The 15,379-nt window shown below is 41.7% G+C and overlaps 1 protein-coding gene across 1 annotated transcript in view; it reads left to right on the top strand.

Moving 5' to 3' along the window:
• ppp2r1ba (protein phosphatase 2, regulatory subunit A, beta a) overlaps positions 1-15,379 on the top strand; it is a 53,914-nt gene that overhangs the window by 21,661 nt on the left and 16,874 nt on the right. Inside the window, exons 6-10 of the mRNA XM_078198940.1 lie at positions 1,629-1,784; positions 2,737-2,851; positions 6,244-6,314; positions 8,591-8,725; positions 10,810-10,983. Of these exons, the coding sequence (XP_078055066.1) occupies positions 1,629-1,784; positions 2,737-2,851; positions 6,244-6,314; positions 8,591-8,725; positions 10,810-10,983 (651 nt within the window). The remainder of the gene's footprint in view (positions 1-1,628; positions 1,785-2,736; positions 2,852-6,243; positions 6,315-8,590; positions 8,726-10,809; positions 10,984-15,379) is intronic.

Below are 15,379 nucleotides of genomic sequence, written 5' to 3'. Positions count from 1 at the left end.
GTAAACCTTTTACCAATATAAATTCCATGTTCACATTGCTAAATAAAACTGCCAATGTTAATGTGTCATGCTATCATTGCACCATCCCGTCACTTCTGACGCTGTAACGTTTCAGTTTGACATGCTGATCCACCTCATGTGAGGAGCCTTTAATGCTCCAATCCTGTTTCCTTGCTGTTGTGTGATACCAGTGTAGACCAACAAATCATATGAAATACAATGTCTCAAATTTGGTTATCCAAAAACTAGGGATGTCTGAAAACTGGGCACTTTTAAATCTGCCTTGTGTGAATTTGAATTATTAGGTGAGTAAAATAACATACAGCTTGTTGGGATAGGTGCTGCTGCATTGACGCAGTGATGCACTGACTAGTTATCAGCTTTGTGTGCTTGTCTTCTCCAGCACTCCATTCTGAGCAATCCTTGACCCCACCAGGCCCGAACTGCCTGACAGGAAAACTGGCTAGGTCCATGATCTGGCACTGCCTGGGTCCTGAGATTGCCAGTTTTGAGACATTGTACCTGTAATTACGTATTGGATATAATTTGTGTCCCATGGCTACCGTGAATGTCTAATTTCTTTTCAGCAAGTGATCTGTGAACAATGCAGTTATTTTCCACCTGCACCGTAAGCATTTAAGAGACCTCTGGTTTTGAAAAATCAACGTTTAACTAATCTACACCAGGTTCAAATTTCCCCCATACAAAATCCACTTGAGTAAAGGACTCAGTATAAGTTTGATAGCTTACATAGCTGTCAAATGGAGTACTGGGAAGTCATAAGGAGACCTGCATGAATGATTAGTCTCTGTTACCAGGGCTTTGAAAGGAAGATGAACATTGCCCTCCTTTGCCTGGCTGTTCATTAAGAAGTGACCGTGGAAGCTTTGGTTTTTTTTCAAACATTATTTTTACTGCTTGTGGCTTCCCCTGACTAAGCAGCTTTATTCTGTGAGCAGATGAACCGTATAGATCAGAAAAGTTCCTGGTTTGATCCCTGATCGATGCTGACTTGGGTCATCCTGGCTAAGAACCCAGGATGTATGCCAATATAATTAGCTTCAGTTCTCCTGGTTTAAGGAGTCAGAGATTTTATGCGATTCCATTTCGTGGTCACTGCCCAGTGATGCGTGGAAGCATGTTTTTGTGATGAGAAGTTAGGGCAGGATCATGTTTGTCCTTGATCAAGAGCCTACCAACATTTATGTCAAGGTCCATTGGTAAATGTTGACCACTTGGTGGATGATTGGTGCCTCAGATCTTACCCAGTAAGGAGTGAAAGGAGAAATATGGTTCATAAAACAACCTTGCACTTTGTGTCTCAGTCACGTCTGCTAATACTCAAATCAGTGTACTTCTGCCAGAAATGTTTTTGGATATAATTAATTTTAAATTTGCATGTATCCCTGTAAGATGCTGCTGAACATGTAGGAAAATAAATAGATCTATTGCACTTCAGTTCTTTGGTGATGTGGTCATTCTGCAATAATAATATGACAGAATCTGTCAACATTTAAAGAGTTTCTTGATGAGATCACTGTTTTGCTCATATGTACTCTCTGTAAACTTTCTGTTTTTAATTAGGAACCATTATGGCCACTGTTCTGAATATTATTTTCGTTCCACAGGATTCAGTGAGGTTGTTGGCAGTAGAGGCTTGTGTGAGCATTGCTCAACTACTGCCCCAAGAAGATCTGGAAGCTCTGGTGATGCCTACCCTACGGCAAGCAGTAGAGGACAAATCATGGCGTGTTCGTTATATGGTGGCAGACAAATTTTCTGAAGTGTGTACTAATTGCATTAAGATATATTAAATTAGTTCAAGTACAATGTTGCACAATTTCTTTTCCTTCCAAAAGTCCAATGTAAAATTGGGGCTTCTTTAATGGTTTATGTTTCTCATCCAGACAGATTTTTTTGATTTTTGTTAAATGTCACAAAAACATAATTCCATTCAAAGGTTTTAGAATTAAGATCATACAGATTAGTTCAGCATGATTGTAAAATAACCTCGGGTACCAATATGGTACCGACGGTTGTCTAAAGCTTTGGCGCGTAGGCAATGGGGAGAGAGAAAAACAGGCTGGTCAAATTTTACATTCATTTAATTGACTTTCTTTCCATAAAGTAAATTGATTTTGCCTTTATAAAAAAAAATCAAGACCGAACTGGGCTCTTGTAATGTCAGGCGTCATTTTGGAATTTGTATTTTTTTAACGTGATCCTATTTGCAAATCTGTTACAATAATAAGCTTCTAGTAACTGCATCTGTCATACTGGAAGAACATGCAATGCATTAGGAATAATTCTATGGCAGAAGGACAAAGATTATTTAGTAGAAGTGTTAAAAATTGTGAAATCTTTTGGTAAGAGTAAATAAAGAGGAACTGTTTCCACTGGCAGGAGGGTCAGAAACTAGAGACAGATTTAAGATAATTGGTAAAAGAAACAGGTGGAGATGAGAAACTTTTATTTAAGCAGCAAGATATCTGAAATCCAGTGCCAAAAGGGGTGATGGGAACAAATTCTATCTTGCAAAAGGAAATTAAATATCTAGCTGTGCGATTCCAAATTCCCCTGCCCTCATTTTAGCTCAAGATCTAGCACTATATTGCTGAGTTCTTTTTGAAGTTAAAATGGAAGTGTAGGATCTATCATTATATATTGCTGGAAATCCTAGTGAATCTGCCCAATTGATTTCTCTTTATCACTCACTTCATTCTCTTTGCCTTATAGCTTCAGAAAGCAGTAGGTCCTGAAATTACAGAAAATGACCTGGTCCCAGCTTTCCAGAACCTGCTAAAAGACTGTGAGGCTGAAGTCCGTGCAGCTGGAGCCAACAAAGTTAAAGGTGGGTTTAGAATTTTCTCGATTGTCCTATTCCTTTCCCAACCCACTTTTCATTTAGTGGAGAACTGAGGGAGTACGGAATATCGGATGATGCTGTCATCTGGGCTTAAAAGGGCGGCACGGTAGCACAGTGGTTAGCACTGCTGCTTCACAGCTCCAGGGACCTGGGTTCGATTCCCGGCTTGGGTCACTGTCTGTGTGGAGTTTGCACATTCTCCTCGTGTCTGCGTGGGTTTCCTCCGGGTGCTCCGGTTTCCTCCCACAGTCCAAAGATGTGCGGGTTAGGTTTATTGGCCATGCTAAAATTGCCCCTTAGTGTCCTGAGATGCGTAGGTTAGAGGGATTAGCAGGTAAATGTGTAGGGATATGGGCGTAGGGCCTGGGTGGGATTGTGGTCGGTGCAGACTCGATGGGCCGAATGGCCTCTTTCTGCACTGTAGGTTTCTATGATACATTTTGAAAGAAGATCAGAATAGATCCCCCCCCACCACCCCACCCCATCCAATCTGCTGTCCTATTCCTCAACTATCATCAAATTAAATTATCTGGTCTGTTATAACATTGCCTGGCTGTGGCTAAATTGCCTGATACTTTTTTTTACATTGCAGCAGTGACTACATTTCATTGGAAGTACTTCATTAGTTGCAAAGTGCTTGGGAGCATACTGAAGTTACGAAAGGTGCTATAGGATGCAAGCTGTTTCATTCCTAATCAGTCGTCTTATCAATAAGATATAAAATTCTATGCATGCCAACCAGATCTCTTTGGGGTGTCGTCCTCTCCGTGATCCCTCTTTGTGACGTCCAGATTGGGTTTTTATATAGAAATTACTAGGTGTCACAGCCCCCCCCTCAGCCATGCCTTCTGCCACTAGATGGAGATTTGAGAGGCTTCTGTTTCCCAACTTTCAGAACTCTTACTGTGTCTAGTTGGAGGGGCACAGTTTGCATACAGTCACATTGCAGCTCTGAGATGATGGGGCATTTTGAATCTTGCCAATGTCAACGTAAAACAGTGTGAGATTATGCAGAAGTTGGAATTCTGCAGTAGAATAAGAAAACATTTGAGCCAATCGGGCAGCAGAATCTTTCATTCCTGGTATTGCCAGGTGCACACCTGATTTCTTTTGTCTTTGGCATTCTGCTATATTTCTCTACTTCATTCATAGGATGTGAGCATTCCTAACAAGGACAGCATTTATTGCCCTTGAGAAGGTGATGGTGAGTCACCTTGTTGAACTTCTAGAGTCCATGTGGTGTAGGTACACCCACAGTGCGATTAGGGAGTTCCAGGATTTTGACTTTGTGACACTAAAGGAGTCCCAATATAGTTCCAATTTAGGATGTTGTGAGATAAGGAGGGGAACTTGAATGTAATGGTGTCCTTGTCCTTCTAGGCGGTAGACGTTGGGGGTTTGGAAGGTGCTGTTGAAGGAACCTTGGCTAGTTGCTTCATTGCGTCTTGTAGGTGGTGGAGGAAGTGGACGTTTAAGGTAGTGACTAGAGGGGGGGAAGTAATCAATCATGTTCATGACTTGTACCTTCTAGATGTGGACAAGCTGTGAGGAGATGAAAGACAACATGCTGCAGAGTTCCCAGTCTCTAACCTCTTATAGCTGCAGCATTTAAATGGTGGTGCAGTACAGTTTCTAGTAAATGGTGACTTTCAGGATATTGATGGGGGATTCAGCGATGTTAGTGTCGTTGAATATCAAGGAGAGATGGTTATATTCTCTGTTGTTGGAGATGGTCATTGCCTGGCACTTGTGTGATGTGATTGCCACTTATTAGTCCAAACCTGAATATTGTCATCTATTTAATGTGGGGCTAACTGACAGTATCTGCAGAGTTAAGCATGGTACTAAACACTGCAATCATCAGTGAACTTACCCACTTTTAATCTTGTGTTGGAGGGGAGACCATTGCTTAAATGGCTGAAGATGGTGCTCTGCTGAGGAGCTCCTCTAGTCAGGTCCTGCAGCTGAGATGATTTGGTTTCTGTCTCCAGTCCTGCTGAGTTTTTCCAGTGCTTTCAATGTTCATTTCAGATTTCCAGCATCCTCAGTCTTTTGCTTTTATTAGTGAGCAGGTTGTTGCAGAGTAAGTGCCTCATGATAGCCCTGCGGGCGCACCTTCCATTGCTCCTACTGATGATTGATTAATAGTAGGCCGATGGGGCGGTAGTTGTCTGGGTTAGATTTGTCTTGCCTTTTGTGGACGGGACGCATCTGGGTAATTTTCCACATTGTCGGGTCGAAGCCAGTGTTGTCGCTGTACTGGAAGAGCTTGGTTGGGGGCGCAGCTATTTCAGGAATACTTTAGTACTAAATCCTGGGATGTTGACACAGTCCAGTGCCTTCAGCTGTTCGCTGATATTTCTTGGAGTGAATTGAACTGTTTGAAGATTGGAAGTGATGCAGTGAACCGCAGAAGGAGGTTGAGATGGATCAATCTGAGAAACCGGCTGCTGGCATCTCATTGGGAGTTATTTAATATACTAATTAATTGTCCACTTGCAGGAATTGACCTGCTTTGTGCTTCTACATTTTTATCTTTATTTCAGATTTCTAGCATTTATCCATTGTGCTTTCATCAGGAAATCTAAGCTTTGTGCTGCAGCTTTCTTGTATCTATTACTTAATCTGTCTTCCATCTTGGGGCAATTTTGCATATTCATTTCCAGCGATTGCATTAGGGAAGATGAATTTAAAGTTTCTTATTTTAAAAAAAAAGTGTACACTTAATGAAAAAAGGATAAAAACATTGATTGTTCTGTGGTTTTGCTTACCCAGTGAATTTTATTTTATCCCACAGTCTGTCTTTAATCTTGTCGCTTGAAATTAGGTAGATAAATTAGATTTGCTCTTTTGAATTGCCTAATTGCCAATCACACTCTTGTGATGGCCACCGCCTTGCTGTGAATTAGTGTGGAAGTGGAGCTGACGCTGATAAACATCACTGAATCAGCCATCTGGCTGACCGCCATAAATCAAACAATTTTGATGTGTCTGCCAACATATTTTGCCAGCCGTCCTCAGTACTGCAGCTGATACTGTGCTCTTCTTTGATGCCAGATCACTATTTGAATCAATTTGCATTCTTTGCACTGGTGCAGCTTTGCCAAGAGTAAACAAAGAGGGAATTTGGCAATTTGCTGCCTCCTTAATAGCTCCGATGTTTAAGCTCCAAATGCCAGCTTTGTCTGTCTTATACTGTTTAAAATGTATGTTAGTGTCTTAGAATTTATGCGTATTTTTCCCACCCTCCTAAAAGATTTCCAGTGCTTTTGTTTGGCTGATAAATACAGGTGGGCGTGTGTTTTAGCTGTGCGCTGAGTATCTTGCTTAATCCTTCAGTGAGAACCATGCTTTAATGGTACTATATTTTCTTGCAGATTTTTGTGAAAACCTGCCAGCAGATTGTAGAGAGACTGTCATAATGAACCACATCTTGCCATATGTTAAGGTAATGTTTTCTCAAGTTGCAGGCTGATTATGCAGCTTAAAAATTACTTCAAAGCTGATTAAAACTCACACCAAAAAAAATCCAAAGTCCCTTCATTTTCAGGTTGAATGAGAGGCAGGTAGTAGTAGATTGGTATCTTTACATCCAGTCATTTTTTATCACCAAACTTCTAATAATTGGACAAATCTTATTGTTTATGAGCGTCTTGTTAATGTGGGAGTGAATTATACAGGCTCTTTTTCGTAGGCTCAGAGAGGTATGCAACCTAGTTTACATGAAAAAATGTTAACTCCTGTTGCAAAATAGTCTCTAATCTGAAAAACTTATTAAAATATGCTCCATTATCTCCAAGACTGGAGTGCTGTGATATTGCATTTCAATTTTTAAATTGTGAAACAGTGGAGCAGATCCCACAGTGCACAATGCCAACAAAATGGACAAGAGCGAAGGAAAATGAGGTAAGTTGGTAATGGTTAGGTGGTCTCCGGTTTGGCTGGGAGGATGAAGAAGTTGGAAGAGAGTAGTTCCAGATTTTTACAATCCTGGGAAATAGAACCATAGAATCCCTACAGTGCAGAAGGAGGCCATTCAGCCCATTGAGTCTGCACCAACAGCAATCCCATCCAAGCCCTATCCTCATCACCCCACGTATTTACCCTACCAATCCCTCTGACATGAAGGGGCAATTTTAGCATGGCCAGTCCACCTAATGGTGAAAGCGAGTCAGAGACTTTGGGCAGGATTTTTCTATGGGTATCAAGATCCCAACACCTGAACCAAATGGGCGTCCCAAGCCCACATTTGCTGGGAACAAGACTGGCGGGGCAATCATCCTGAAGGTGACCTACTAATTGCTGCCTCCATACTTGCTATCCTTTTAAGGTTAGTGGGCGAGCTTCCAGTGCTGCCAGAAGCAATTAGATGGTCCACAGTTCTAGAGCCTCAGCAGCCCTTTTGAAAGATTTGGACATTGCTGAAGCAGGCTGTGGACCACGAGCCCTTGTAGGAGAAAATTGAAATGACAGTTTCAGATGACCATGCTGGCAGGTCTCTGACTGAAGTGTTTGGGCCCTGGATGCAGCGTATCCTGGAGAAGTGATGGAAGGTGTGCTAACAGTGCTATCACGAGGCACTTACTCTGTAGTAACTACTCGGTGATATAAAAGCCTATCCTCTGGGTCATGGAGTCTCTGGCTCTTATGGACCTTCAACCCACCATAGGCTGCCTCCTTGGAACTGGTGACTTGTGCGTGTTGTGGGGAAGCAGCTGCCAGTGGGTCTGAAAAATTGCCCTAACTTTGACCATAAGAATGTAAATTGGCACAACTAATCTGTTTCACATGTGCATTTCCAAGAGGTTTTGGATGGGTCTCTCTGTGGTAGCCATTGTTTCAATATCCAGTATTTTGCATTTTTAATTTCTCTTCCTTGGACGAGTTTCAAGTTTCAATCGGTGTCTGGATAATAGGAAATATTTCTCTCTTCACACTCCCCTGGGGCTGATTTGTTTGTTTCTCACCTTCACCTTGGAATGTAGCCTTGCATTTTTCAGCAGTTTGCTCAGTCTCAGTTCAAATTACAAAAATTCTGGTCAGTTGAAAGTTGAAGATGATATATTCAAAGATAAAGGGGTGTGTAGCACCATGAACAGCTCAAATAAAAAAAAAGTTAAAAGATTTTGCTTTCAAAGTTTGACTACAAACGAACAATTGACATTCTTTTTATGTGGAGCTAGACGCATTGTCACCTTATTTAATTAAGTTTTGGGATTTGTGGGCAGCATGGTGGCACAGTGGTTAGCACTGCTTCCTCACAGCGCCAGGGACCCGGATTTGATTCCCGGCTTGGGTCACTGTCTGTGTGGAGTTTGCACGTTCTCCCTGTGTCTGCGTGGGTTTCCTCCGGTTTCCTTCCACAGTCCAAAGGTGTGCGGGGTTAGGTGCATTGGCTGTGCTAAATTCTCCCTTAGTGTACCCGAACAGGCGCCAGAGTGTGGCGACTCGGGGATTTTCACAGTAACTTCATTGCAGTGTGAATGTAAGCCCACTTGTGACTAATAAATAAACTTTACTTTTACTTTACTTTAATTTTGTGGTTTAGCACCATAGAAATATGAAGAGAGATGAATCCCATCACACTTGGATGTAATAAAACAAATGCAAGTTTCCTTCTGTTTAACTTTGAATAAGTTGCTCACCACGTGAGCGTGGCTAACACTGCAGCCCGTGATTAGATGATTAGGCTTTTATTTTGTGATGATATGATTTCTTTTTCAGGAACTTGTGTCTGATACTAACCAACATGTGAAGTCAGCTCTGGCCTCTGTTATTATGGGTCTGTCCACCATCCTGGGCAAGGACAGCACGGTTGAGCACTTGCTTCCCCTGTTCTTGGCTCAGCTCAAAGATGAGGTAATGAATATACTTTGTAGTTAAACTAATGTACTGGTTTCCGAAGACTAATATGGTGATAGATAAACTAAAATTATTGCTATGGAACACTAAACTGTCACAGTTGACTAATCACACAGATGATCGGTAAAACCAGTTTCACTGTATACTGCTTAAAAAACCAGTTATTCACAGTGGAAATGAAAGTGGTCACGTTACTGCTCATGAAGCAATTGTAGATAAACACACCACTTGAATAATTATTAGTCATGCATCTCAATGCTGGAACTTGACAGAATAGCCTTATACTTGGACAAAAACTGAAGGTGATGAGGGTATATGTGCTTATCTTGATATAGCATCCTGGTTTAATATGATAGTATGGTGGTATGTCAGAATGTGGTGTAAAAATAGTACTGATGCATTATGTTGGCTATTGTGAACGATTAATGGAGGAAGTGGCGATTATCCTTATCCATCTAAATGCCATGTTGTTGGGTAACAAATGCATCTGGCATTTCCAAACTGTATTGCTAATTGATTGTAACTGCAGCCTGTGTGATGTTTCAAAATGTTCTAATTTGTACTGAATGAAGTTAAAGAACAACTGCAGCCACCGACAGATTCCTTCCAGCTGTGCAGTTAGATACCAGTTTCAGATGGATTAGAGTTTGAGGCTCTGCTTCCCCTTACCTTGCCCCACACTGGAATGGTGCCCCTCAAGCTACATCTAACCAACTTCTCACTCCCTCATGGAGAGAGATGCCTTTGTAGACTATGGCTAATTCCTGAGAGCCAATCTTCAGTACAGTCATAAAATTATCATTGGCTTGCATGGGAGCCCTGCTGACCATAGTGCCGAATAATTTTACAGTCACTCTGCTAAATAATGAAATTTTGTTTTTTGTCCTAAAGGTGAATCGCTTACTGGTGTGAGGGGACTATCCTTTTATTAAAAAAAACGATTCTAAAATCCAGTGCATCCCCTTCAAACTTGGCTTAAATTGAGTTTTATACAAAAATTCCACCCGGTGCAGTTGCAAGTTAATTTAGCTTTGCAAATCTTTCAAATTGCTTTCTCTATTTTACAGAATACTTGAAATGAATCTTTCCACATGGGACCCTGTTTTCTTGTTAATTCAACAGTGTGAAAAAAAATTTGATCTTTCACATATTGTGTGCAAAAAAATCCACATGTGCATTCTTAATTGAAAGTTGTTTTAACTAATGTGTTAAATTGAAATGGAATCATGCAAAAAGTATTTAAAAATGGCTAAATTTGAGTTGCTGGATAATTTGTTAATGGTAGACTGTAGTGATAAAGTGGGAAATGCATAATTATCATGTACTGGTTAATCACCTGAATAAAGGAGGACAATGCAAACTGAGGTGCCCAATGGGGTGTTACTTTTAAAATAACAACTCCTGAACCAGAGACAACCCCCCCCCCCTCCCCGACTTTCAGTTGAAAAAGAAATTCCCGAATGAAACAAATGCAAATATTTCTTGTGTAGGTTATAGTTTTCAACTGCAAAAGAATGATTTCCATGTTTCTGGAAACTTGGGTGCTGTATGTTTTGAAGATGACATCAAAGTTTTGCATCAAGGAAAATTCGGTACCTCAGCCACAACGTTGTGCCATTAGGCTTCCGTGGCTCATTGAAGTACATTTACTGTTAATTTCTGCAGCTGACTGCAAACCTTGTTCACTTCTAATAGTTTTATCAGTAAAGCACTATGGCAGCAAGTTCAATTTGGAAAATTTTAAATTTCAAGAACCTTTTTGGGGGAAAAGAAATTCCCCTAATTTGTCCATTTATAACACGTCAGGCGTGTGTCCATTTTTTTTTTTGGCCAATATTTTATGAATGTTTAGATAACATGAACATGGGCGGCATGGACAACTTGGGCCGAAAGGCCTGTTTCCATGCTGTAAACCACTATGACTCTCTAATTCTTGGAGGAGGAAGAGTAGGAAATATTGAGTGTTGATCCATCTCGAATTCTACTCGACCGTCATCCTCTTCTCAGCATTTTGGAGATAAGGGCTGTTGATTTGCTCGGCTCATCGTTTATAGCAAAGTAAAGTTGTCTTTCTCCTCCAGTGTCCTGAAGTTCGTTTGAATATCATCTCCAATCTGGACTGTGTGAACGAAGTGATAGGAATTCGCCAGCTATCACAGTCCCTTCTGCCAGCCATTGTGGAGTTAGCCGAAGATGCCAAGTGGAGGGTGCGTCTGGCAATAATAGAGTACATGCCTCTGCTTGCAGGACAGTTGGTACGTGGTGTCTTCCAAATGATATATTGACCTGTTAACAATTGTTTAAAATATACCCCCCACATGAGATGTTCTGCTGCTCCAGAAAAATGGTTTTGTCTGAATTCTCAAAAGGATGCGTTCACATATATTTCACTCATTTTGTTTTTTAAAATTTGGTGAAAGATCTGACTTTGTGCATGTTTGAGTGGCTTTGCTCCCTGAGCAGCAAAAGAAACTTGGTCATGGTTGTGTGCAGCTTTGGTCGCCACATTATAGGAAGGATGTGATCTCACTGGAAGGGGTGCAGAGGAGATTCACCAGGATGTTACCTGGGATGGAGCATTTAAGTTATAAAGAGAGGTTGGATAGGCTTGGGTTGTTTTCCCTGGAGCAGGAAAGACTGAGGGGTGACCTGATTGAGGTGTTCAAGATTGAGAGGCATGGACAGGGTGGATAAGGAGCAGCTGTTCCCCTTAGTCGAAGAGTCAGTTACGAGGGGACACAAGTTAAAAGTGGGGGGTGGGAGATTTGGGGGGGATTTGAGGAAAATCTTTTTTTTACCCAGAGGGTGGTGACAGTCTGGAATGCGCTGCCTGGGAGGGTGGTGGAGGCGGGGTGCCTCACATCCTTTAACAAGTACCTGGATGAGTACTTGGCTCACCATAACATTCAAAGCTATGGGCCAAGTGCTGACATGTGGGATTAGGTGGGCAGGTCAGGGCCTTTCATGCGTCAATGCAAACTCGATGGGCCAAGGGGCCTCTTCTGCACTGTAGTATTCTGTGATTCCTGTAGCACACACCGAGAAAGTTCCAGTTTAACCTGCATATGAGTTAGCTGATATTAGTTGGAATGGCAGTGCTAAAATTGATATTGAGCTTTGGAGGGTTCCTGCTCCTCATATAGTGTACTTGAGAAACTTCCTTGTGTTTATTTTGTGTGATGAAAAACTGAGTTTGGTTCTGATGCTGGCTATAGCCATGTAGTCAATACTCTGCCTCCATTCTGAACAAGAACAGTCATTGGAATAAAGCCTAGTAAGTTTACTGCTGAGTAGTGCCTTTCAGTGAGGTAGGTAAATCATCAAGGTAGATAAATCCCCGGGACCTGATGAAGTGTATCCCAGGACATTGTGGGAGGCTAGGAAGGAAATTGCAGTTCCCCTAGTCGAGATATTTGAATCATCGATAGTCACGGGTGAGGTGCCTGAAGATTGGAGAGTGGCGAATGTTGTACCTTTGTTTAAAAAGGGCTGCAGGGAAAAGCCTGGGAACTACAGGCCAGTGAGCCTCACATCTGTGGTAGGTAAATTGTTGGAAGGTATTTTGAGAGACAGGATCTACAGACATTTAGAGACGCAAGTACTGATTAGGGACAGTCAGCGTGGCTTTGTGAGTGGAAAATCATGTCTCATAAAGTTGATTGAGTTTTTTGAAGGGGTAACCAAGAAGGTAGATGAGGGCAGTGCAGTTGATGTTGTCTACATGGACTTTAGCACGGCCTTTGACAAGGTACCGCATGGCAGATTGTTGCATAAGGTTAAATCCTACGGGATCCAGTGTGAGGTATCTAAATGGATACAAAATTGGCTTCTTGACAGAAGCCAGAGGGTGGTTGTAGAGAGTTGTTTTTCAAACTGGAGGCCTGTGATCAGCGGTGTGCCTCAGGGATCAGTGCTGGGTCCACTGTTATTTGTCATTTATATTAATGATTTGGATGAGAATATAGGAGGCATGGTTAGTAAGTTTGCAAATGACATTAAGATTGGTGACATAGTGGACAGTGAAGAAAGTTATCTCCAATTGCAACGGGATCTTGATCAATTGGGCCAGTGGGCTGACGAATGGCAGATGGAGTTTAATTTAGACAAATGTGAGGTGATGCATTTTGGTAGATTGAACCAGGGCAGGACTTGCTCAGTTAATGGTAGGGCGTTGGAGAGAGTTACAGAACAAAGAGATCTAGGGGTACATGTTCATAGCTCCTTGAAAGTGGAGTCACAGGTGGACAGAGTGGTGAAGAAGGCATTCGGCATGCTTGGTTTCATCGGTCAGAACATTGAATACAGGAGTTGGGACGTCTTGTTGAAGTTGTACAAGACATTAGTAAGGCCACACTTGGAATACTGTGTGCAATTCTGGTCACCCTATTATAGAAAGGATATTATTAAACTAGAAAGAGTGCAGAAAAGATTTACTAGGATGCTACAGGGACTTGATGGATTGAGTTATAAGAAGAGGCTGGATAGACTGGGACTTTTTTCTCTGGAGCATAGGAGGCTGAGGGGTGGTCTTAGAGGTTTATAAAATAATGAGGGGCACAGATCAGCTAGATAGTCAATATTTTTTCCCAAAGGTAGGGAAGTCTAAAACTAGAGGGCATAGGTTTAAGGTGAGAGGGGAGAGATACAAAAGTGTCCAGAGGGGCAATTTTTTCACAGAGGGTGGTAGGTGTCTGGAACAAGCTGCCAGAGGTAGTAGTAGAGGCGGGTACAATTTTGTCTTTTAAAAAACATTTAGATAGTTACATGGGTACGATGGGTATAGAGGGATATGGGCCAAATGCGGGCAATTGGGATTAGCTTAGGGGTTTAAAAAAAAAGGACGGCATGGACAAGTTGGGCCGAAGGACCTGTTTCCATGCTGTCAACCTCTGACTCTAGGTGGTTAATTTAAATAGAACCAAATAAAGCCAGCAGGTCACACTTTAATAATTTTTTTAGCGTAAGGTGTTGTTAAATTCTGATGCTTTCATTTCACTTGAAAATTCCACTTCTCATTCGGTTCTTAAAACATTTAGAAAGGCAACAGCTCTTTTTACAAACTCTTTAAAAATTTACTGAACTTAAATTGTGCTTTATTTGAATGTTGCCATTTTCATATAATTACCGAGTTTGTTGGGAATCTAACAGTGCCAGTATAATTCCGGCTAGATATTTGAAGCGTGCAATAAGTAGGTTTGATTTTTGAGGAGGGAATCCTGGGTCAGCAGTAATATATAGCTGCTTCCTGTTTCAGAATCTTTGGGGGCTGGATGTAGAAATTAAAGGTGTTGCGGTGATGGAACAATTTAAGGTTAAAAATTGCAGCATTAGCTACTTTATTGCCCAGCAATTAGGGGAAATGCTGGTTTTCTGTAACTGCAATAAATTATCTTGCCTCAGATACTTTTATTTGTCTTGGTACCAAAGATTTCTCCTTTCAAGATGGGATATGCCTTTACCTGTCCAGCATTTATGCCACTGTCATGTGCCCAGGGCTGAACAGAAACCTTTGCCGTGTGCTCCCATGCGATCTTGATTTTGGAAAGTGATACACTCTTGAGGGTGTAAATTATCAAGCAGATTTCTTTTAACAGCAAATAGATAGGAGAACAATCACAAAGTGAAACACTAGATTATAGTAATTACAGATTTTATTGTTTTTAATATTTAAAAAAGTCTCATAATTTAAAGCTGGACCTGAAACCTGGTAAGAAGTTTAACAACACCAGGTTAAAAACCTGGCCCAGAATGTAACCTCCGATGGGAGTTTGTTGATAAACTTCCACACAACCTCTTTCTCATTTCCTTAACTAATGTACCATAGAAAAATAGAATCCCTACAGTGCAAAAGGAAGCCATTCGGCCCATCGAGTCTGCACTGGCTCTCCAAATCCCACCCAGGCCCACCTCATCCCATCCCACCCCTGTAACCCCATGCAGACGCAGGGTTTCTGCAAACTCCATGCAGTCACCCACAGCCAGAATTGAACCCAGGATTCTTGTGCTGTGAGGCAGCAATGCTAACCACCGTGCTCAATGTATTCAGAAGAGCAGTTGATCTGGTTAAAGGTTATCCACAAGTCAACTCGTCATTAAAGAACTGACCTTGGTTGTTGACATTTTTCTGTCTGCGAGGGATGATGGGAATGCAGTCTCTGAACAAGTCAATTCTGCAAAGGCAAAGCCTGCCCCAAGTATCTCGCATGATGTTCCTTGCCAGCAGTACCAGTTGATCTATTGCAGGTGCCTGTTCTGAAACTTCTGAAATTACATGACAATATGGTGGCAAACCTCTGGCCCACAGCTGGTGTGCCCATTTGTGTGAGTTGTCAGCTAGATTTTTGGACTTGTCATGATTAATGTTGAGGCTTTCATGTCTCCTTTGACAGCACCTTAAATCAGAGGTTTGGGCGCCCTGTTGGTTTCTTGACCTGGAGCACCTCACCGAGTAGAACATCCTTGGGGGTGTGGCCATATTCCATTCTGTTGATAGATCTTTGTTAAAGAATTGACCACTAGATAGACTACAAAGCATTATCCTGGCTCCCACACCCCAGCTAAATTCCATTCGCAGAGCAGAAACTTTTTTCCAGTTCCCACTTTGGGAAATGACTTGGAGTCCTACTCTGTGTTTGTCCACAGACAATCAAG

This window comes from Mustelus asterias, chromosome 27, assembly GCF_964213995.1.
Source record: "Mustelus asterias chromosome 27, sMusAst1.hap1.1, whole genome shotgun sequence".
In the NCBI taxonomy this organism is placed as follows: domain Eukaryota; kingdom Metazoa; phylum Chordata; class Chondrichthyes; order Carcharhiniformes; family Triakidae; genus Mustelus; species Mustelus asterias.
This window is presented reverse-complemented; position numbering and strand designations above follow the sequence as displayed.